The sequence below is a fragment of the Geotrypetes seraphini genome, chromosome 6, assembly GCF_902459505.1.
Source record: "Geotrypetes seraphini chromosome 6, aGeoSer1.1, whole genome shotgun sequence".
In the NCBI taxonomy this organism is placed as follows: Eukaryota; Metazoa; Chordata; class Amphibia; order Gymnophiona; family Dermophiidae; genus Geotrypetes; species Geotrypetes seraphini.
The window spans coordinates 245,008,710-245,031,803 of NC_047089.1; the positions used below are offsets into that span (position 1 = coordinate 245,008,710).

Below are 23,094 nucleotides of genomic sequence, written 5' to 3' on the forward strand. Positions count from 1 at the left end.
ATCGATTTTAGAAATTACTAAGGAGTGGATAAGAATATTAAGTGATTTAGAGTAGAGAATGACACGGTGACAAAATTCATCACCGTTCCCGTCCCCACGGATAACCGCGGGAAACCATCTTCATGTCATTCTTTAAGGAGAGAGGGAAGAATTGGAGTATGAATGGCCACAACTACTGACCCGCAAGCTTTGCTTTGAAGAATGCTGGTGTAGAAGGACTGAGGTTGAAATAGACACTAGAAAATGACATGGGATTATTTCCCGCGGTTATCCGCGGGGACGGGAACGGTGATGAATTTTGTCACCATGTCATTCTCTAATTTAGAGCAGAGATATTGCCAAAGTCCGACCCTTCCTCTCTGAGCACACTACCAAAACCCTTATCCTCGCCCTCATCACCTCGTGCTTAGACTACTGCAACTCGCTACTCTCAGGCCTTCCGCTTAGCCATCTCGCTCCCCTCCAATCTGTCCAGAATTCGACTGCACGACTCATATTCCATGAGAGCCGCTGTACCCATGTTACTCCTCTCCTAAAGTCACTTCATTGGCTTCCCAATACAATTCAGATTCCTCTTACTGACCTTCAAATGCACTCACTCAGCTGCCCCTCACTATCTCTCTTCACTTATCTCCCCTATGATTCCCCCCCCCCCCCATGAGCTCCACTCAGCTGGTAAGTCACTCCTATTTGTGCCCTGCTCTTCAACTGCCAACTCCCTTCTACCTTCCTACACCGTATGCTTGGAACAGGCTGCCTGAATCCCTACGGTGGGCTCCATCTCTGGCAGTGTTCAAGGCCCAGTTAAAAGCCCACCTCTTTGAAAGTGCTTTCAACTCATAACTCCTCTCACCTTAGGTTCTGCATCCCCAACCCTATATGTCATGCCTGTCTGTTCAAGTTCGATTGTAAGCTCTTCTGAGCAGGGACTGTCTATAAATATCAGCCCACCTCTTTAGAGTGCTTTCAACTCCTAACTCCTCTCACCTTGGGTTCTGCATCCCCAACCCTATATGTCATGCCTGTCTGTTCAAGTTCGATTGTAAGCTCTTCTGAGCAGGCACTGTCTATAAATATCAGCCCACCTCTTTAGAATGCTTTCAACTCCTAACTCCTCTCACCTTGGGTTCTGCATCCCCAACCCTATATGTCATGCCTGTCTGTTCAAGTTCGATTTTAAGCTCTTCTGAGCAGGCACTGTCTATAAATATCAGCACACCTCTTTGGAGTGCTTTCAACTCCTAACTCCTCTCACCTTGGGTTCTGCATCCCCAACCCTATATGTCATGCCTGTCTGTTCAAGTTCGATTGTAAGCTCTTCTGAGCAGGCACTGTCTATAAATATCAGCCCACCTCTTTAGAATGCTTTCAACTCCTAACTCCTCTCACCTTGGGTTCTGCATCCCCAACCCTATATGTCATGCCTGTCTGTTCAAGTTCGATTGTAAGCTCTTCTGAGCAGGGACTGTCTATAACTGTGAAAATATACAGCGCTGTATATGCCTTTCAGCGCTATATAAGTGATAAGTAGTAAGTTCACTCAAGTGTCACCTTTGTTCAGGGAGCTTCATTGATTATAATTCCAAGGAAGAATAGCATTTAAAACTAGTTTTATTTTTAAGATTTTTTATGGGTTGACCTTACCATGGGTTTTTCTAATTAGATCTAACTCCAGTCGAATGCCTCGTAGACTAGATATAGTTGCACCTTCATTTAATGGAATTTGACTAAAAATATGTCTAGTTCAGGGGTCTCAAAGTCCCTCCTTGAGGGCCAGAATCCAGTCAGGTTTTCAGGATTTCCCCAATGAATATGCATGAGATCTGTTTGCATGCACTGCTTTCAATGCATATTCATTGGGGAAATCCTGAAAACCCAACTGGATTCCGGCCCTTGAGGACCGGAGTTGCCCACCTCTGGGCTAGATCAGGGGTCTCAAAGTCCCTCCTTGAGGGCAGTCGGGTTTTCAGGATTTCCCCAATGAATATGCATGAGATCTATGTGCATGCATTGCTTTCAATGCATATTCATTGGGGAAATCCTGAAAACCCGACTGGATTCCGGCCCTTGAGGACTGGAGTTGCCCACCTCTGGGCTAGATCAGGGGTCTAAAAGTCCCTCCTTGAGGGCTGCAATCCAGTCGTGTTTTCAGGATTTCCCCAATGAATATGCATGAGATCTATGTGCATGCACTGCTTTCAATGCATATTCATTGGGGAAATCCTGAAAACCCGACTGGATTCCGGCCCTTGAGGACCGGAGTTGCCCATCTCTGGGCTAGATCAGGGGTCTCAAAGTCCCTCCTTGAGGGCCGCAATCCAGTCGTGGTTTCAGGATTTCCCCAATGAATATGTATGAGATCTATGTGCATGCACTGCTTTCAATGCATATTCATTGGGGAAATCCTGAAAACCCGACTGGATTCCGGCCCTTGAGGACCGGAGTTGCCCACCTCTGGGCTAGATCAGGGGTCTAAAAGTCCCTCCTTGAGGGCTGCAATCCAGTCGTGTTTTCAGGATTTCCCCAATGAATATGCATGAGATCTATGTGCATGCACTGCTTTCAATGCATATTCATTGGGGAAATCCTGAAAACCCGACTGGATTCCGGCCCTTGAGGACCGGAGTTGCCCATCTCTGGGCTAGATCAGGGGTCTCAAAGTCCCTCCTTGAGGGCCGCAATCCAGTCGTGGTTTCAGGATTTCCCCAATGAATATGTATGAGATCTATGTGCATGCACTGCTTTCAATGCATATTCATTGGGGAAATCCTGAAAACCCGACTGGATTCCGGCCCTTGAGGACCGGAGTTGCCCATCTCTGGGCTAGATCAGGGGTCTCAAAGTCCCTCCTTGAGGGCCGCAATCCAGTCGGGTTTTCAGGATTTCCCCAATGAATATGCGTGAGATCTATGTGCATGCACTGCTTTCAATGCATATTCATTGGGGAAATCCTGAAAACCCGACTGGATTCCGGCCCTCAAGGAGGGACTTTGAGATCCCTGGTCTAGTTAGCAAACTCCTTCTCTTATCAGTCTGTGCAAATTTGGAATGCTCTCCCTCAGTCATTGAAAAATCAATCCTCATATCTGTTCTTCCGGTAAGGTCTGAAAACATATTTGTTTGAGAAGTTTATGAGTTAGAAATTGGATGATTATATGTTTGTGATAAATTTTATCCTGTAATAAGTAGGAAAATATTTTTATTGTGAGCTCCTCTGAACCTATTTGTAGGGAGAACATGGTGTATAAATACCAATGTAAATTAGATTAGATGATTACTTTGCTGAGAAAAACATAGGTATAAACCTCTGCAAATACTTTTATCCTGGCCAGCTTTCAAAGGGAAAACAGTCTCTCAAAGTTCGTGGGTAAGGTATCCACAGATTTTGTTCTAGGGGGTGCTGAAAAATTCTCAGCCCATCCAAGAAGAGAATGACGTGGATATGGTTCAATCAGTGGTCTGAAACAATGTCAAAACAGAATTTCATTTCTGCAAATTGGCACTTAACGAAAAAAGATGGCACGCTTTTCAGCTCCAGTGGCAAAATAAGGCTCAGAATTTAGGAAGTTGGTTGGTCGGGCTGATAACTTTTCAGCACCCCCTCGTATGTAACAAAAGTAAGCCAAGTATAGGACAATCAAGCCACTGTGACATCACTGATGAGGTTGGCTCTTATTGGTGGAATGAGGCATTATGACATCACAAGCTCAGCTCTGGTTACCAGACACTGAAACTCTTCACACTACCAGGGGATGCAGAAAAATTCTCAGCCCAACCAAGAAGAGAATGACGTGGATATGATTCAATCGATGATCTGAAACAATGTCAAAACACAGAATTTAGTTTCTGCAGATTGGCACTTAATGAAATAAATAATGCTCTTTTCATCTACAATGACAAAATAATGTTCAGAATTTAGGAAGTTGGTTCGTTGGGCTGAGAACTTTTCAGCACCCCCTCATATGTAATAAAATTGAGCCAAGTCTAGGACAATGAAGCCATTGTGACATCACTGATGAGGTTGGCTCTTATTGGTGGAATGAGGCACTATGACATCACAATCTCAGTTCTACCAGAGACTGAAACTCTTCACACTACCAGAGGGTGCTGAAAAAATGGAGAATTTCATTTCTGCAAATTGGCACTTAACAAATCAACCCCCTCCTTTACAAAGCCGCACTAGCGTTTTTAGCGCCAGCTGCCGCAGTAACAGCTGTGACGCTCATAGAATTCCTATGAATGTCTGAGCTGTTACCGCAGTGTGACATCACTGTCGAGGTCTCGAATTGGTGGAATGAGTCATTATGACATCACAATCTCAGCTCTGGTTACCAGAGACTGAAAGTCTTCACTTCACACTACGAGGAGTTGCTGAAAAGTTCTCATCCCAGCCAAGAAGAGAATGACGTGGATACGGTTCAATCAATGATCTGAAACAATGTCAAAACAGAATTTCATTTCTGCAAAGTGGCACTTAACGACAAAAGATGGCACACTTTTCAGCTCCAGTGGCAAAATAACACTCAGAATTTAGGAAGTCGGTGGGTCGGGCTGAGAACTTTTCAGCACCCCCTTGTATGTCTAGGACAATCAAGCCATTGTGATGTCACTGATGAGGTCGGCTCTTATTGGTGGAATGAGGCATTATGACATCACAAGCTCAGCTCTGGTTACCAGACACTGAAACTCTTCACACTACCAGGGGGTGCTGAAAAGTTCTCAGCCCAACCAAGAAGAGAATGACGTGGATAGGGTTTAATCGATGAACTGAAACAATGTCAAAACGCAGAACGTTGTCAAAATGTCAAGCAGAACAATGTCAAAACGTGTCTGCAAATGGGCACTTAAGGAAATCAAATCATACTCTTTTCAACTACAGTGCAAGAAAAATAACGCTCAGAATGTAGGACGTTGGTCGGTCGGGCTAGAACTTTTCAACACCTCATCGTGTTGACTTAAACAGTTTTGAAAAGTACTCTACTTTCCATTTTATGTTGCATCAGGTAGCAAAAAGTTTTTTGTTGGTTTTTTTTTTAAACTCAGCATCCATGAGACGGAATTTCCAACTACCTATCTTATTTATTTTTATTTATTGTATCTTTTAATGCATCATTTTTGTAAACCGCTTAGAAACCTCACGGTTATTAGCGGTATATAAGAATTAAATTAAATTAAAAATATTGGGACTCACTTTTTTATACCGTTCTCCCGGTGACGGGATAATCGCGCGCCAGACACCAGCGCTGACAGTTCAGCGCAAGAAAGAAGCGCGCCACCGAAAAACATTATTTATAAAGAGCTCCGACGGGGGTGGGGTGGGGATAGTGTTCGCGCTGCCGTTGGGAGGGGTGTGGGGGGTGCAACCCCCCCCCCCATTGTAGAAAAAACGGAACTTTTCCTGAAAAAAATCGGAAAAAGTTCCGTGTTCTCTACAATGTGGAGGGTTGCACCCCCACCCCCCACCCCACCCCCAACGGCAGCGCAAACACTTTCGGCGGCGCGCTTCTTTCTTGCGCTGAATTGTCTGCGCTGGTGTCTTGCGCGCCACTGACTATGAACCATTCTCCCAGTATCCTGCTTCCAACAGTGTCTAACCCAGGTCACATATACCTGGCAAGATCCTAAGGAGAAAACAGATTTTATACTGCTTAACCTAGGAATAAGCAGTGGATTTCCCCAAATCCAACTTAATAATGGCTTATGGACTTTTGTTCTAGGAAATTATCCAAAACTTTTTTTAAACCCTCCTATGCTAAACACTTTCACTATTTTCTCCGGTTTGTTTTAAATCTACTACTTAGTAGTTTCACGGCATGCTCCCTAATCCTAGTATTTTGGGAAAGAGTGAACAAGCGATTCACATCTACTGATTCCACTCCACTCAGTATTTAACAGACCTTGATCGTATCTCCCCTGAGCCATCTCTTCTCCAATGAGCCTTAGCGGCTCATAGGGAAGTCATCCCATCCCTTTTATCACCCTTCTCTGTACCTTTTCTAATTCCACTATATCTTTTTTGAGAGGCGGCAACCAGAACTGCACAAAGCTATATAAGGGCATTAAAACATTTTCATCTTTGTTGTCCGTTCCTTTCCGGATAATTCCTAACATTCTATTTGCTTTCTTAGCCACCACCGCACATTAAGCTGAGGGTTTCAACGTATCCTCAACAATGACACCTAGATCCTTTTCCTAGGCGTTGACTCTTAACACAGAATCCAACATCACATAACTATACACTTCTCTCTCCGGATTCGGGGGGGGGGGATAGGGGCAGAGCTGGACCACGAATGGCGAAAAACCGTGAATATCTGGCTCTGACCCACCCCCGCCTCTCTCCCGCCTTCCCAGCCTTACCTGGTAGTCTAGCGGGCTTTCCTACGCTCCTGCCCCGTGCAGATCGCCATTAGGAAATGGCTGCTGTGAGTTCCCGTAGTCTCTCGAGACTACGACGGGAACTCCCTACAGCGATTTCCTAATGGCGATCTGCACGGGGCAGGAGCGTAGGAAAGCCTGCTAGACCACCAGGTAAGGCTGGGATGCCGGGGGGGGAAGACTTAACAATGTTTTTTTTTCTCTTTTTTCCCCCTCCCCAAAAAATCACGAATATGTGAAATCGCAATTACCGAAACCGCGAATGGGGAGGGGGGAGTGTAGTTTTGATTCCTCTTTCCCACATGCATCACTTTGCACTTATTGACATTAAACACCATCTGCCATTTTGATGCTCAGTCTCACCAGGTCCCCCTTGCAATTTTTCATAATCCTGTTGTGATTTAGCAACTTTGGGCTGGATTCACCGATCGTGTCCCGACCAGTTTGCAACCGTTTCCTGACCCCGACCCGATTCACTAATCTTCTGCCCGATCAATCTCCCACCCGATCCAATCCGCCCCATGCAAATGAGGGGAAATGGCATGGATAAGTAGGAAGTAATTGATTCACTAAGCAGGAGAAGGAACACCGATTGGGTTTGCCGATCCGAAATGAAGCGACTGCTGGGGACCAATCACTTACTGCCCTTGCTGACTCTCCTGCTCTCTGCCGCCCTGGAATCCCAGTATCGAGGTTACAACCCCAACCATCAGCATGAAAAATATAAAACTGCAAACCTGTAAAATATCTATACATATGCATACGAACTCCCTTTTTATATATTTTGCAAAAGCGCAGTGCTAACCTGTGGTTTTAACCTGCGGTTTTAACCCACGGGTTTAAAGCGTGTTCTGTTCCAAAATCTGGCTACACAAAAATCATTCCTTTTAAAATGTCCACTTGTAGAGCCAGCCACCCCTCCCTCTTTATTTTGAGCTCGCTTGGGCGACGATCAAGCCCATGCGCAAATGGCATCTCCAACCAAGAAGGATAATCTGCGCCTGCGTCTCGATCGCTCTACAGCGATCTGTGGGATCGCTTGTGGACGTGCGTCCAATCAGAAGCTGTAGTGAATCGGTCGCTCAGCAAAACTCGGCCACGGATCGCCCAACAACGATCCCGATCGGTGAGTTTAGTGAATCTAGGCCTTTGGATCTGCAGAAAATTGAATTATCTCACTCATTATTCCTATCTCTAGATCAATGATTAATATGTTAAGTTTCAAGTTTCAAGTTTATTAACTTTTTAATATACCGACCATCACCAAGTATCTGGCCGGTTCACAGTACAATTTATAAAAAGAAAAGCAAAGATAGTATTTAAAATATAAAATGTGGTGAGTAAACATTAAAGACATAATTGACTAACATGAAAGTGAGGATATGAGGGGAAGGGGAGGGAAAGTTACATATTCTGGAGAAGAAAGGGAAATAGTGGGGGTAGGGAAACACATATTGGGTAGGATCGCTTTAATTAAAGCGGTTGGCTAGATAAGTTAAAACGAATCAGTTGAAAAGGAAAAAATGATAAGAAAAAAGAGTGGGATAGAGGAGATAAAGGTAGGCAAGGATTGAAAAAGTGAGGTAAGTAAAAAAGAGAATTTAGGGGATAGAGAAAAGAGAAAAAGGAAAAAAAAAAAAAAAAAGAAAATGAGGAACTAAGAACTAACAAAAGCATCGCGGAATAAGAATGTCTTCAGATTGGTCTTGAATTTATCTAGATGTTGTTCTTCTCTAAGTTCTTGTGGTAAAGCATTCCATAGTGTTGGAGCGACAACTGTAAAGTTTGTTTTTCGGGTATAATAGAATTCTTTGATTGAAGGAATTTGTAGAAGTTTTTGGTCTGCTGATCTCAGAGCACGTGGAGAGAAATGGGGGATTAGTTTCTTATAAAGATATAAAGGCTGATGTGCAAGATTTATTTTAAACGTAAGCAGAATGATTTTATAGGTTATGCGGTGTGTAATAGGTAACCAGTGTGCCTCTTTCAGTAATGGGGTGACGTGATCATATTTGCCTATTTTATATATGATTTTTATTGCCGTATTCTGTATTAATTGTAAAAAGCTGTGGTCCCAGCAGTGAAACAATGTCAAAAGCAAAGAATTTCGATTCCGTAAATTGGCATTTTTGCAAAATAAAATAACACTCTTTTTCAGCTACAGTGGTTAAATAAAGCTCAGAATTTAGGAAGTGGGTTGGGCTGAGAATTTTTCATAACATAACATAACTTTATTCTTCTATACCGCCATAATCAGATGACTTCTAGGCCAGTGTTTTTCAACCTTTTTACACCTATGGACCGGCAGCGATAAAAGAATTATTCTGTGGACCGGCATCGGTCTGTGGACCGGCGGTTGAAGAACACGGGGCTAAGTCGTGGGCCAGACCCCGCCCATCTCTACCCAACCTCCACCCCAGACCCCGCCCCCCATAATAGTACTAATTGCACCTTGCACGTCCCGTGCCTCATCTGGAAGCCTTCCCTCTGGCGTTGCGACGTCAGAGAGAAGGCTTCCGGTTCAGGCGCAGGATGCCCGTGGCTTTGTGCACCGAATCAGTTAGGAAGAGGGAGCTGGCTCGAAGGTAACGCCGCATCGATCGCACCGTGGACCGGCGGTCGAAGAACACTGTTTTGGGCCTGATGCACGTGCTGGCCCTGTGGACCGGCAGGAAATTTCTGTGGACCGGCACTGGTCCGTGGACCGGTGGTTGAAGAACACTGTTCCAGGCGGTTCACACCGAAGAGAGCTAGACAGTCAGCAAATTACAATATGCAAATTATAAAAATACAACGTATTACTCAAGAATACACATAATAAAAATTGTTAGATTTAGTGTAGCTTCTGTTTAAGAGATAAATCTATCAAACAGTACAGTTTTAATTTCTTTTCTAAAGGCTCAGTAGGTCGGCCTAGCTCCATTAATGTAGTTACCTAACCAAGACTGCTGTTTACTTGCTTGATACATGAGAGTCTTATCCGAAAAGGATTTCTATTTACAGCCAGTAATGCTTGGGTATGCAAAAAGATTACAATTTCTGGACTATATAACAAGAAATGAGATAAAAGATAGGTAGGAGTTAGTCCCCAAAGCATCTTGAAACAAACACCTGCTCATAATCTAATCTAATCTTTGGTTTACATAACCGGGTCATCTCACAATGGAGCTCGACTCGGTTCACATATAATTAACACTAGAAGAAGCATGAGAGAAGTTATTACTCTAGTACAGGGGTGTCCAATGTCGGTCCTCGAGGGCCGCAATCCAGTCGGGTTTTCAGGATTTCCCCAATGAATATGCATGAGATCTATTAGCATACAATGAAAGCAGTGCATGCAAATAGACCTCATGCATATTCATTGGGGAAATCCTGAAAATCCGACTGGACTGCGGCCCTCGAGGACCGACATTGGACACCCCTGCTCTAGTATTATCATTTCGTTAAGACTGCGAGAACAACAAAGTTTTCAGGAATTTACAAAATAATTGCAGATGGTCTAAAAGCCTAATGGAATCAGGAAGTTCATTCAACTTGAAAACAAAAGATCGACTAAGCTTCTCAGCAGATTTAATTCCGTTAAAGCAGGGGTATCAAAGTCACTCCTCGAGGACCGCAATCCAGTCGGGTTTTCAGGATTTCCCCAATGAGTATGCACAAGATCTATTTGCATGCACTGCTTTCATTGTATGCTAATAGATCTCATGCATATTCATTGGGGAAATCCTGAAAACCCGACTGGATTGCGGCCCTCGAGGAGGGACTTTGACACCCCTGCTTTAAAGGAAGGGAAAGTTAACTTATATCTCTGTGGGTTTCTCAAATGGCAAAGTCTAAGGGGATTCCAACATAAGGGGACAAAAGGATCAAATATTCCATAGAGAAGCTTGAAGATTATGCATGCGCATTTAAACTGGATCCTAAAGCGAACTGGGAGCCAGTGAAGCTTTATCAACAAAGGGGAAAGATGATCGTACTTTCGTTTCCCAAAAATGAGCTGAGCTGCAGGATTCTGTATTAACTGAAGTCGTTTTAGACTGCCCTGCTTAATACCCAGATAAACTGAGTTACAATAATCCAGCTGAGAAAGCACAGTGGATTGTAGCAACACTGAGAAATGTTCTTGATGGAATAGTGATCTGACCTTCCTCAACCTACGCAGACTAATAACTAAACACAGGTAGAGAGACACAGGGAAGCAGAGAAGCTAATAAAATGAAAAAGGAGGAGGGAAAAGCCTCAGATCCCCCAACCTCTAGCCTACAGAGACAGGTGACAGGCACAGCAGGGTATAAAAACCGTGGCTCGTAAGGGATAGTACATTTTGTGGAAATTACGTGTTATCAGACCATATTTTGAAATGTCTGTTTTTTAAAATTCTTGTGCAATCTTTACGGTCAAGTCTTCTCGACTGCTGTAATGTCATCTACTTGTCAAGTACTAAGAAAAATATGGCTAGGCTCAAATTAATACAGAATACTGTGGTCAGACTGATTTATGGTCTGAAGAAATACAATCACGTGACTCCACTTTATCGTGAGCCGCACTGGCTCCCAGTGGAGGCACGAGTTGTTTTCAAGTTGGGATGTCAGTGATAGAAAGTTGCTTTCGGATTAGCTCTATCATATCTTATAGCACCTTACAAGTATAGTAGAAGGTCACAAGCTCTGTTCGTTTTTCCATCAGTTAAAGCAGTGATTCCCAACCCTGTCCTGGAGGAACACCAGGCCCATCGGGTTTTCAGGCTAGCCCTAATGAATATGCATGAGAGAGATTTGCATAGGATGGAAGTGATAGGCATGCAAATTTGCTTCATGCATATTCATTAGGTCTAGCCTGAAAACCCAATTGGCCTGGTGGTCCTCCAGGACAGGGTTGGGAACCACTGCTTTAACCCAGTGATTCCCAACCCTGTCCTGGAGGACCACCAGGCCAATCGGGTTTTCAGGCTAGCCCTAATGAATATGCATGAGAGAGATTTGCATATGATGGAAGTGATAGGCATGCAAATTTGCTTCATGCATAGTCATTAGGGCTAGCCTGAAAACCCAATTGGCCTGGTGGTCCTCCAGGACAGGGTTGGGAACCACTGAGTTAAAGGACGTAAAAGGAAGAAATATCTTGACCAGACGCTGGCCTATCAAACAGCACATTACGACCAAGATTTTCGACATTTAATATGTACATCTTTCTCATATGAACAATTTAGAAAACAACTGAAAACTTTTCTCACGAATAATTTAGAACATAATTGAAAAACTTTCTTTTTTCTAAAATTTCTGATCCTACATTTTCTATTGTATCTTTTTGATACCATTTTGTAAACCGCATCGAACTTTTGTTGGTTATGTGGTCTAGAAGTCCGATGTTATGTTATGTTAACACCTTCTCCTATGCAAATTAAATTGGTATTTTGTGCAATGCAAATAAATCCCCTGAAATTTCAAAAATTAACAAATTATCTGCCCCCCCCCTTTATTTTTTTACTAAGCCCCGATAGAGGTTTCTACCGTGGTCCAGAACGCTAGAATTCCTATGAGTCTCGGAGCAGCGTCAGAGTATTTAGCACTCCGGGTCGTGGTAGAAACCTCTACCATGGCTTAGTAAAAGGGGGCCAAAGGCTTATCTGCATTAGAAAAAGTCTGTCACACTAACGATGGCCAGCGTTTCACATTCATGGTTGTCCAGTGGACAGCTACTCAGTCCGAACACCTTTCTGTTACCTGAATGTGACGAGTACCAGATCCAAATACTAACATCCATCTTTTTGAACATAATTATGCTTTCCCTTCTACAGGCAGAGCTCAATGTCCATATATTGGTACCTCCCTAGCCCCACCCAATACGAGGGGCCACTGAAAAGTTAAGAAGCGTAAAAGCCGAGCAGGGCTCGGTCTTGAGCCCGATCCTATTTAACATCTTCGTAAAAGACTTGGCTGAGGGGCTTCGAGGTAAAATTACATTATTCGCCGATGACGCCAAACTATGCAACATAGTAGGCAAAAGCACAGTGCCCGACAGTATGACGCAGGACCTACTCTTACTGGAACATTGGTCAAAAACTTGGCAACTAAGTTTCAATGCCAAAAAATGTAAGGTCATGCATCTTGGCAGCAGAAACCCATGCAGAACTTACACCCTAAATGGTGAGACCTTAGCAAGGACTGCAGCAGAACGAGACTTGGGAGTGATCATTAGTGAAGACATGAAGGCTGCCAATCAAGTGGAGAAAGCTTCATCCAAGGCTAGACAAATCATAGGTTGTATCCGTAGAAGTTTCGTCAGCCGAAAGCCCGAAGTCATAATGCCGTTGTACAGATCCATGGTGAGACCTCATCTGGAATATTGTGTACAATTCTGGAGGCCACATTACCAAAAAGATGTGCTGAGAGTTGAGTCGGTTCAGCGAATGGCCACCAGGATGGTCTCAGGACTCAAGGATCTTCCATATGAGGAACGACTGGGTAAGTTGCAGCTATACTCACTCGAGGAACGCAGAGAGAGGGGAAACATGATTGAGACGTTCAAATATGTCACAGGCCGTATCGAGGTGGAAGAAGATATCTTTTCTCTTATAGGACCCATGGCAACAAGAGGGCATCCGTTGAAAATCAGGGGTGGGAAATTTCATGGCGACCTCAGGAAGTACTTCTTCACCGAAAGGGTGGTTGATCACTGGAATGATCTTCCACTGGAATGAGGTCAGAAGTGTGCCAGATTTTAATAAAAAATGGTTTAGGCATGTGGGATCTCTTCATGGAGGAAGTTAGGGGGTAGGTCATTAGAGTGGGCAGACTTGATGGGCCGTGGCCCTTTTCTGCCATCATTTTCTATGTTTCTATGTTTCTATGAACTGGGACCAATTGTTCTTTATTCAACAAAAGACCCAACACTGCCAATGTTTCGGCCCTAGGCCTGCCTCAGGGATCTTTGTAATCATCTGTCATCCGATTTCCTTTGAAAAAAAGATTGTCCCAATATCAAATAAGAATAGCCTTACTGGGTCAGACCAATGGTCCATCAAGCACAGTAGCCCAATCTCACGATGGCCAATCCAGGTCCCTAGTACTTGGCCAAAACACAAGGAGTAGCAACATTCCATGCTACTGATCCAGGGAAAGTAGTGGCTTCTCCCATGTCTTTCTCAATAACAGACTATGGACTTTTCCTCCAGGAACTTGTACAAACCTTTCTTAAAACCACTATCATACGACAGATAATTACAAAGACCCTGAGGCAGGCCTAGGGCTGAAACATTGGCAGTGTTGGGTTTTTCGTTGAATAAAGAACAATTGGTCCCAGTTCAGCTGGTCTTTACACTTCTTTTTGGGTGTGATTGACTCATTTGTGTATTTTGATCCCTTTCTTTGTGTTGGAAAAGTTAAGAAGAAAATGATGTGGAGCCATGAAACTTAGAAATTATGCCACACTTTTCTTGACACTTTTCATTTCACAACACTGAAACAAAAAGAGTCGAGAAAAACATTGAATAACTTGTAAGTTTCATGTCTCCACATCATAAGAACATAAGAATAGCCCTACTGGGTCAGACCAATGGTCCATCCAGCCCAGTAGCCTGTCTTCACAGTGGCCAATCCAGGTCACTAGTTCCTGGCAAAAACCCAGAGTAGCAACATTCCAGCATCTCAAAGAATAGCAAGATTCTGGAACCCCAATGAGAGCAGCATTCCAGAGCTGAGATTCTGATGTCATAATGCCTCATCAGTGATGCTACAATGGCTTAATTGTCCTATACTTCACTCACGTAAGAACGTAAGAATAGCCTTACTGGGTCAGACCAATGGTCCATCTAGCTCAGTAACCTGTTCTCATGGTGGTGAAGTGGCACTCTAGGGGGCGCTATGGAATGGATAATGAATAATATGTGTTTGTGGAGTATTTTGTGGAGTTTTTCTACAAAAATGCCTGCTTTTCGTATGATTCTGGGTAACTCTAGTTAGTATAAGCATATGTGTTAGTTAAGGCCACACCTAATAGAAGTGTACGAACAGTTGGTGAATAAAAATCTGAATATGGATGTAGCCAAGGCCAGAAAAACACACTACAGATTAATATTAAGGAAAAGCATAATGATATTCTTTTTATATACTTTGCTATTACGCCAGATCATAGATATACATGAACTCCATCTTGAGGTAGTGACTTCATTTTGTTCTCTGGTTCTTTGTTTAGCTCCCTCCTTTAGCCTCGTGGTTTAATTGATACCAGATTGGCTTGAGCTGGGTATACTGGGCATAGTAGTTTTCTTGCATTAAATATGAATGAAATATAATGTGTGAAACTATGGATGGAAGGGGCCCCGAATGAATGTGAGTGATTATGTGTATGAATGTATATTGAACAAAAGATCTGGTTTTGAAAAAACATATTATATATATTTGCAACCTAAAGAAACTTAAAGGAAGCCTGAGCGCAACATCTGGTAATAGTTAAGTTAGAATCTGAGACGCTGCACTAGTCTCCAGCATAGGAAGGGGGGCATTGGTAGCCCACATTTAGGAAAGTGTATCAGTATAATTTGAAACTGTCAGTACCCCTCCTCCTTTTTGTGCTGATAGGGCCATGAAGTTTTCAGCACTTCAAATGCAGTTTCTCCTGAAACAGATAAGTAGTTTAGATTTAAAGTTTTTGGCTATGTTATAAAATGTTTATGTATATTCAGAAATAAATGTAAACAAAAAATATGATTTCTGGAACTTTTATTCCATGTTAAAGACAAGTTCTTTGTCTAAATATAAGAACAGCCTCTGTTAGTGGATTGGCTGACAGCCAATGATGTCATACTGGACAAAAGGTATATATTGGGGAACTACGAATTATCAAGTTGAGATCTTCAGAAGGCCAGTGTTTTGGCACTGTAAAGATCTCCCGATGAAGCAATAACTTTTTGATGGATGTTATTGAAATAAATAAAAATAATAAGTTTTTTTGAACCTTTGCATCATGTGCCATTTGTCATATTCATTGTACCCACCCTTGAGCAGACCTGGCTGCTCAGTGGCCAATCCTGCTCCCTAGTACCTGGCCAAAACCCAAATAGTAGCAACATTCCATGCTACTGGTCCAGGGCAAGCAATGGCTTCCTCCATGTCTCTTTTAGTCGTAGACTATGGCGTTTTCCTCCAGGAACTTTTTAAAAACCATTTACATTAATTGTTTGTACCATATCCTCTGGCAATTCGTTCCAGAGCCTATTCTCTGTGCGAAAAAATATTTCGGTTTTAAAAGTATTTCCCTATAACTTTATCAAGTGTCCACTGGTCTTTGTAAATCATCATCTCTTCTTGGTTGGGTGAGAACTTTTCAGCGGCCCCTCATAAATATCCAGACCACACCCTCTTGCCATAAAGACAAACTGCATCTTAGACGTCCGAACCCTGGCTTTATAAAATCAGGATTTGGATGTTTACGAAATGGTGATGGACCAAAAGCGTGTGGGACAAACATGCGCCGACATTTCAGAGCGGACAATTGAGTGCAAGACTTCAGCGCGCCGCCATAAAAGCTTATTTTAAAGGGCTCTGATGGGGCGTGGGGGGGTAACTGGCACTGCCGTGTTGGGGGTGTGTGGGGGGTGTAACCCCCCCACATTATACAGAAAACTTAACTTTTCCCCTAAAAAATAGGTAAAAAGTTAAGTTGCCTCTATAATGGGGGGTTACAACCCCCCAAAACCACCCCCAACGGCAGCGCCAACACTATTAAGTAAACTGGGGGATTCGCCCCCACACCCCCTGTCGGAGCCTTTAAAATAAGCTTTTAGGGCGGTGCGCTTAAGTCTTGCGCTCAATTGTCCGCTCTGAAATGTCGGCGCGCATCTGTCCCGCGCGCTTCTGACTATGAACCTTCCGAAATAGGCGTGAGCAATTCTGCCATGTCAAAAGCTGGCGGACAGTCAATGCTGGTGCCCACAGTTGGCACTTGCACACACAATGGCAAGACCCGCTGCTGACCTGTCCAGGAGCACAGCACTCGACAGCATTTAGCCGCTATCCCCCTATGGCACATTACGTTGGGCACACTGCCAGTTAATTGGCCTAAATCGGGGGTAGGGAACTCTGGTCCTCGAGAGCCATATTCCAGTCGGGTTTTCAGGATTTCCCCAATGAATATGGATTGAAAGCAGTGCATGCAAATAGATCTCATGCATATTCATTGAGGAAATCCTGAACACCCGACTGGAATACGGCTCTCGAGGACCGGAGTTCCCTACCCCTGACTTAGGCTATATAAATACTAAAGATAAATAACAATTTTTGCAAATCCCATTTTATACAATATGGTTTATTTACTAATAATCCAGGCTAACGCCATGGGTTTTAAAAGATGATTAATTAACCATCCCACCCCCCACCCCCCCTTGACAAAACTGCAGCACGGCTTTTAGCGCCAATCGCAGCGGTAACAGCTCTGAAGCTCGTAGAATTCCTATGAGTGTTGGAGCCGGCGCTAAAAACCGTGCTACAGTTTTGTAAAAGGGGAGAGTCAATGATTTTAAAATATTTAGTTTCTTCAACATATTTGACTTTCACACGCCTCCCTCTCTGAGTAAGTTCCTAGCAAGTGCTGGCACCGTATATATAAAAAGCCAAGCCCCGAGCTGATAGAAATTGTGTCTGTCAATGACTGGAATTCTCGTTTTTTCTAACCATTCGTCTATAACAGTGAATATGCATGAGAGAGATTTGCATATAATGGAAGTGACAGGTATGTAAATCTCTCTCATTAGGGATATCTTGAAAACCAGACTGGCTGGGGGTCCCCCAGGACAGGGTTTTGGAACCACTGGTCTATAACTACAAATAAATTAAATTCTCTTCGCTCCCATCCAGGGCCAAGTATTGGAATGAAATGTGCTAGAAAAATACTTTTCTCAATTAATTCACAGTACAAATGAGACTTATAACCCATGGCTGCAGGGTGTTAATAAGTGATGTTTATAGAAATTAAACTATTTACAGCAGGGATAGGGAACTCCGGTCCTCGAGAGCCGTATTACAGTCGGATTTTCAGGATTTCCCCAATGAATATGCATGAGATCTATTTGCATGCACTGCTTTCAATGCATATTCATTGGGGAAATCCTGAAAGCCCGACTGGAATAAGGCTCTCGAGGACCGTTGTTCCCTACCCCTGTGCTAGAAAAATACTTTTCTCAATTAATTCACAGTAGAAATGAAACTTATAACCCATGGCTGCAGGGTGTTAATAAGTGATGTTTAAAAAAATTAAACTATTTTCAGCCTGAAGTGTCAAAATAAAATTTGTCATCAAGTTGAGAAGCCATATTTCATAAATGTGGACAGATTAGAGCAGGGATGTCAAAGTCCCTCCTCGAGGTTCCGCAATCCAGTCGGGTTTTCAGGATTTCCCCAATGAATAGGCATGAGATCTATTAGCATACAATGAAAGCAGTGCATGCAAATAGATCTCATGCATATTCATTGGGGAAATCTTGAAAAACCCGACTGGATTGCGGAACCTCGAGGAGGGACTTTGACACCCCTGGATTTGAGGGAACTGATCATGTTTAGGCTGGTCATTAGAACAGAGTTACGGTAAGCCCTGCAACAGTTTACCGAGGGAGGTGGCAATAAGTTCGCCTCTGAAGATTTATAAACGCAATATCACATGAGCATTTGCTCGAGACGGTTTAGGTACAGAGAATCGTGCTTGGAGGCAGCAAATGAATTAAAGCAGTGGTTCCTAACTCTGTCCTGGAGGACCACCAGCCAGTCAGGTTTTCAAGATAGTCTTAATGAATATGCATGGCACAGATCTGCATACCTGTCACTGCATTACATGCAAATCTCTCTCATGCATATTCATTAAAGCTATCCTGAAAACCTGGCTGGCTGATGGTCCTCTGGGACAGGGTTGGGAACCACTGAATTAAAGGACCTTTGGAGGTCCTTTCCAATCCTATTATGTTTTAATTTATAACATTTTTATTGAAGAAATCAGTAAATATACAATATTATAATACAATAAAATAGTCATTAAATTAAAATTCATCATATTAATTTCCATCAAATATCTTCCATTTCCTCAAAATATATTTCCAAAATACCCATTACATCTCTCAATACCCTCCCCCTAATTCCTACCCCCCTTCCCTTTTCCCTATTCACCTCTCTCCCCCTATCCCCCCAAAAAATTTAGTTTATAACTTTTTTATTGAAAGAATCATACTAATCCCCCCCAAACCCAATGAAAGTTGACAAAAATAAAGAATAATAAAAGTAAAGAACTGGAATTTTAGATAAATAATCATAGCTTCAATGTAAATCATTAAGAATTAAACTTCTTGCCTTAGTTGAAAGATTCTGAATATACAGATCCCAAATTTCCATAAACATACGAATTTTCCTAGCCGAACACCTAACTTCATTGTCACTTATCGTCTATTATGTTTTACAAACAGAAAAAGTGAAATCACTTACTAGTCCAACAGTTCTTTTTTCAAATCATGCCGAACAGATAAACAGTTTAGTTTGACTAAAATCTTTTTTTTTTTTCCCAAGATGAAGGCTTTATTAATTTATAACATTTTTATTGAAGAAATCCGTAAATATACAATATTATAATATAATAAAATAGTCATTAAATTCAAATTCATCATATTAATTTCCATCAAATATCTTTCATCTCTTCAAAATATATTTCCAAAATACCCATTACATCTCTCAATACCCTCCCCCTAATTCCAACAGGGGTAGGGAACTCCGGTCCTCGAGAGCCATATTCCAGTCGGGTTTTCAGGATTTCCCCAATGAATATGCATTGAAAGCAGTGCATGCAAATAGATCTCATGCATGTTCATTGGGGAAATCCTGAAAACCCGACTGGAATACGGCTCTCGAGGACCGGAGTGCCCTACCCCTGCTGTAAATAGTTTAATTTATTTAAACATCACTTATTAACAGCCTGCAGCCATGGGTTATAAGTTTCATTTCTACTGTGAATTAATTGAGAAAAGTCTTTTTCTAGCACAGGGGTAGGGAACTCCGGTCCTCGAGAGCCGTATTCCAGTCGGGTTTTCAGGATTTCCACAATGAATATGCATTGAAAGCAGTGCATGCAAATAGATCTCATGCATATTCATTGGGGAAATCCTGAAAACCCGACTGGAATACGGCTCTCGAGGACCGGAGTTCCCTACCCCTGCCATAAAGGGGAAAAAACAACAACCCCAAAGCCAAGTTTCTCATGCCTTTGCAACTAGCATCTTACCGGTCTGCAGAAAGGGCCGTGAGGGTGAACACCGACACCCCCACCGAAGTGAGCTGTATGAAGGGGATCAGCTTGCAGCCCACCCTGCCAAAGAGCCATTCGTCCGCCAGGTACCTGCTGGCATCCACAGGGGCGCAGGTCACCAACAAGAGCAAATCGCCCAGGGCCAGGCTGGAGATGAACAGGTTGGGAATATTTCTCATGGACTTCACAGTGCAAAAGATCTTAATCAGAGTCACGTTGCCCAGAAGTCCCAGGAAAATGATGAGCCCATAAAGAGTGGGGATGGCATACAGGTAGCCTGGGTAGAGCCAGTCATCCCTGGGCACCAAATGATTTAAAGTCTGGTTGACGGAGAGGTTGGCAAGAATCAAACTGGGACTGTCCATTTCCAGGTCCAGTAGAAAGCAGTCCTCTGGTGTCATTGTCCCCAAAAGAGATCCTCTCTAATTGAATGCCATTACTGGGCAGCTCCTTCTCTATGGAAAACAAAGTTCGCGGGTTTGATCACATTTTTAAATCCTGATTTTCACCGGGGAAGGGAGGGGGGAGCCCTTTTGGAAAAAAAAATGCTAGCTGTGCAAAACGTGTGCACTGGATGCATTTCAGCAACTTAGCTCAGTTCTGGATTTAGGAGTCTCTTTTAAAGCCCCGGCACCCGCAGTTGCTGGCTTGGTGTAACAGAAGGAAAGGGATGCAACTCTTTTTTAAAAAAAACCTCCGGATCCTTCAGAACGTCACCCTGCTGGACCGGGATAATAAGAAGCCTCCAAAGCTATGCGGCTGCTGCAGCCGCCTACTGCCACCTACTGGCCAAGTTCGTTAATGCCTGAGCAAAATCCGCAGTGTCTGCCTCCTTGTATTTCCTTTGAAAAATCTTTTGACTTTTGTCTTTGCACCTTCTTTATTGTTTGTTTGATTCAGGGATTAGCTGAAAAATGAAAGCATTTAATTTATGACTGAAACACAGCGAGAACGTTGATCCCTGAATACTGGCAAAGCTGAGGTATAAAGTGGCCCTTAGCCTGATCTTACTGGGGGCATTTCCTCTGTGCTAAATCCATTTTCCTATCTAAACAAAATTATTTTTTTTTCTATTTATGTGCTAATGTTGCTATTAGTGCTTGACCTTTAAAAAAAAAAAAAAATTAGCACTTGAGCACTTTCCATGATGGCAACTCAAATGCGCGCAAGACAAAAGCGCGCGGACAATTGCACGCAGACAACTGAGCGCTATGACAATTCAGCGCAAGACAATTGCGCACAAGACAATTCAGCGCAATGACAATTGCATGCAAGACAAAGTGCACCCAACGACAAATGAGCACAATGACAATTGCGTGCAAGACAAATTGCGCCCAATGACAAATGAGCGCAATGACAATTGCGCACAAGACAAATTGCGCCCAATGACAAATGAGCACAATGACAATTGCGCGCAAGACAAATTGCACTCAATGACAAATGAGCGCAATGACAATTGCGTGCAAGACAAATTGCGCCCAATGACAAATGAGCGCAATGACAATTGCGCACAAGACAAATTGCACCCAATGACAAATGAGCGCAATGACAATTGCGCACAAGACAAATTGCACCCAATGACAAATGAGCGCAATGACAATTGCGCACAAGACAAATTGCGCTCAATGACAAATGAGCGCAATGACAATTGCGTGCAAGACAAATTGCGCCCAATGACAAATGAGCGTAATGACAACTGCGCACAAGACAAATTGCACGCAATGACAATTGCGCACAAGACAAATTGCGCTCAATGACAAATGAGCGCAATGACAATTGCGCGCAAGACAAATTGCGCCCAATGACAAATGAGCACCATGACAATTGCGTGCAAGACAAATTGCGCCCAATGACAAATGAGCACAATGACAATTGCACGCAAGACAAATTGCGCCCAACGACAATTGAGCGCAATGACAATTGCGCACAAGACAAATTGCGCCCAATGACAAATGAGTGCAATGACAATTGCGCGCAAGACAAATTGCACCCAATGACAAATGAGCGCAATGACAATTGCGTGCAAGACAAGGGCTCATGTGTTACCCATGCCAACCACTTAGTGTGCAATAATATAAATGCAGCCAGATTTTATATATATATTGCCTAAAAATTAGGTGCTGACTAGTACAATGCTAAACACAAATCTATAAAAGTTAGACTCACTTTGTAGAAGGCAGGCTTAGGCTTTACTAGGCTTCCTCTCTTTATACCCTGGTTCTCTTGGCCTAAATGCTTGCAACTAAGGGACCGATTCACTAACCTCTGTGATGATCATCCTCCAATCCGATCCGCACATGCAAATGAGGGTGAGCGGCATGCAAAGTAGATAGGGCACGATTCACTAAACAATTTCAGGAACACTGACTGGGCTTCCCGATCCAAAGTTTCAAGTTGAATGGAGATTTGATTAATCGCTTAATCATAATTCTAAGCGATGCACATAATAATAAAATGACAAAATGTGGGGAACAATACAATAAATAACAAAAATCAGGTCTGACAAGACGATTGACAAACGTAACAAAACTAAGAACATAAGGGAAGAGAGGGATAAGAGCTACAAATTATTTAAAAGTTAAAGAGACATATAAGGGAGATACAGAAGGAAAGGGAAGTTAAAAATTACTTCAATAAAATTAGAGAGAGAAAGTAAAATTGGTTGGAAGACTAAATGGCTAATTTTCAAAGGCGTCTTAAAAAAGAAAGCTCTTTAGTTTACTTTTGAATTTTTCTAAGTTGTGTTCTTCCCTCAAGTGAATAGGAAGTGAGTTCCAAGTTTGGGGGGGGGGGCTGTAAAAGAAAATATCAATTGCCGTCTAGTATTAATAATTCTAAGAGAGGGAATCGTCAGCAAATGCTGTTCAGTAGATCTTAATGTTCTATTGGAAGTATATGGAATTAATAACTTATAAATGAAAGCTGGAGTTTTGTAAAGAAGGGATTTGAATGTGAGCAAACATAGTTTATATGTTATCCGGTGAGCAAAAACCCTGCTCTCTGCCCCGATTCTCCTGCCCCGATTCTGCTTCTCCTGCTCTCTGCCCCGACTCTGTGGTTTCAACCCGCAGTGCAGCCCCGCTTTCAACCCGCGGGTTAAAACCACGGGCTCATGAAAGTTTCCAGCTCTTCCTTTGCGGTGAGCATGCGCAGACCATCTACAGGCAAAGAAGATGGTCTGCGCATGCTCAAGGATCACTCTCCAGCGATCTGTGCAGTCGGTGGGGGGGGGGGGGTCATGCCTCCAATCGCCCTATTTGTGAATCAGTCGGCCTTCCTCGGATCGGCCAGAATCGGGCAGGTTAGTAAATTCAGGCCTAAGTTAGGTGCCTGAGTCCAAACCAGGCACCTACATGCAAAACACATTCACCATCCACAGGCCTAACATCCAATTAAGTACAATTGATATCAATTACAGTAAAACCTTGGTTTGCGAACATA

At 43.0% G+C, this 23,094-nt stretch overlaps 1 protein-coding gene across 1 annotated transcript in view; it reads right to left on the bottom strand.

Moving 5' to 3' along the window:
- GRPR (gastrin releasing peptide receptor) overlaps window positions 1–20,054 on the bottom strand; it is an 84,653-nt gene extending 64,599 nt beyond the window's left edge. Inside the window, exon 1 of the mRNA XM_033947786.1 lies at window positions 19,630–20,054. Coding sequence (XP_033803677.1) covers window positions 19,630–20,054 — 425 coding nt within the window. The remainder of the gene's footprint in view (window positions 1–19,629) is intronic.
- Window positions 20,055–23,094: the final 3,040 nt, after the last annotated feature.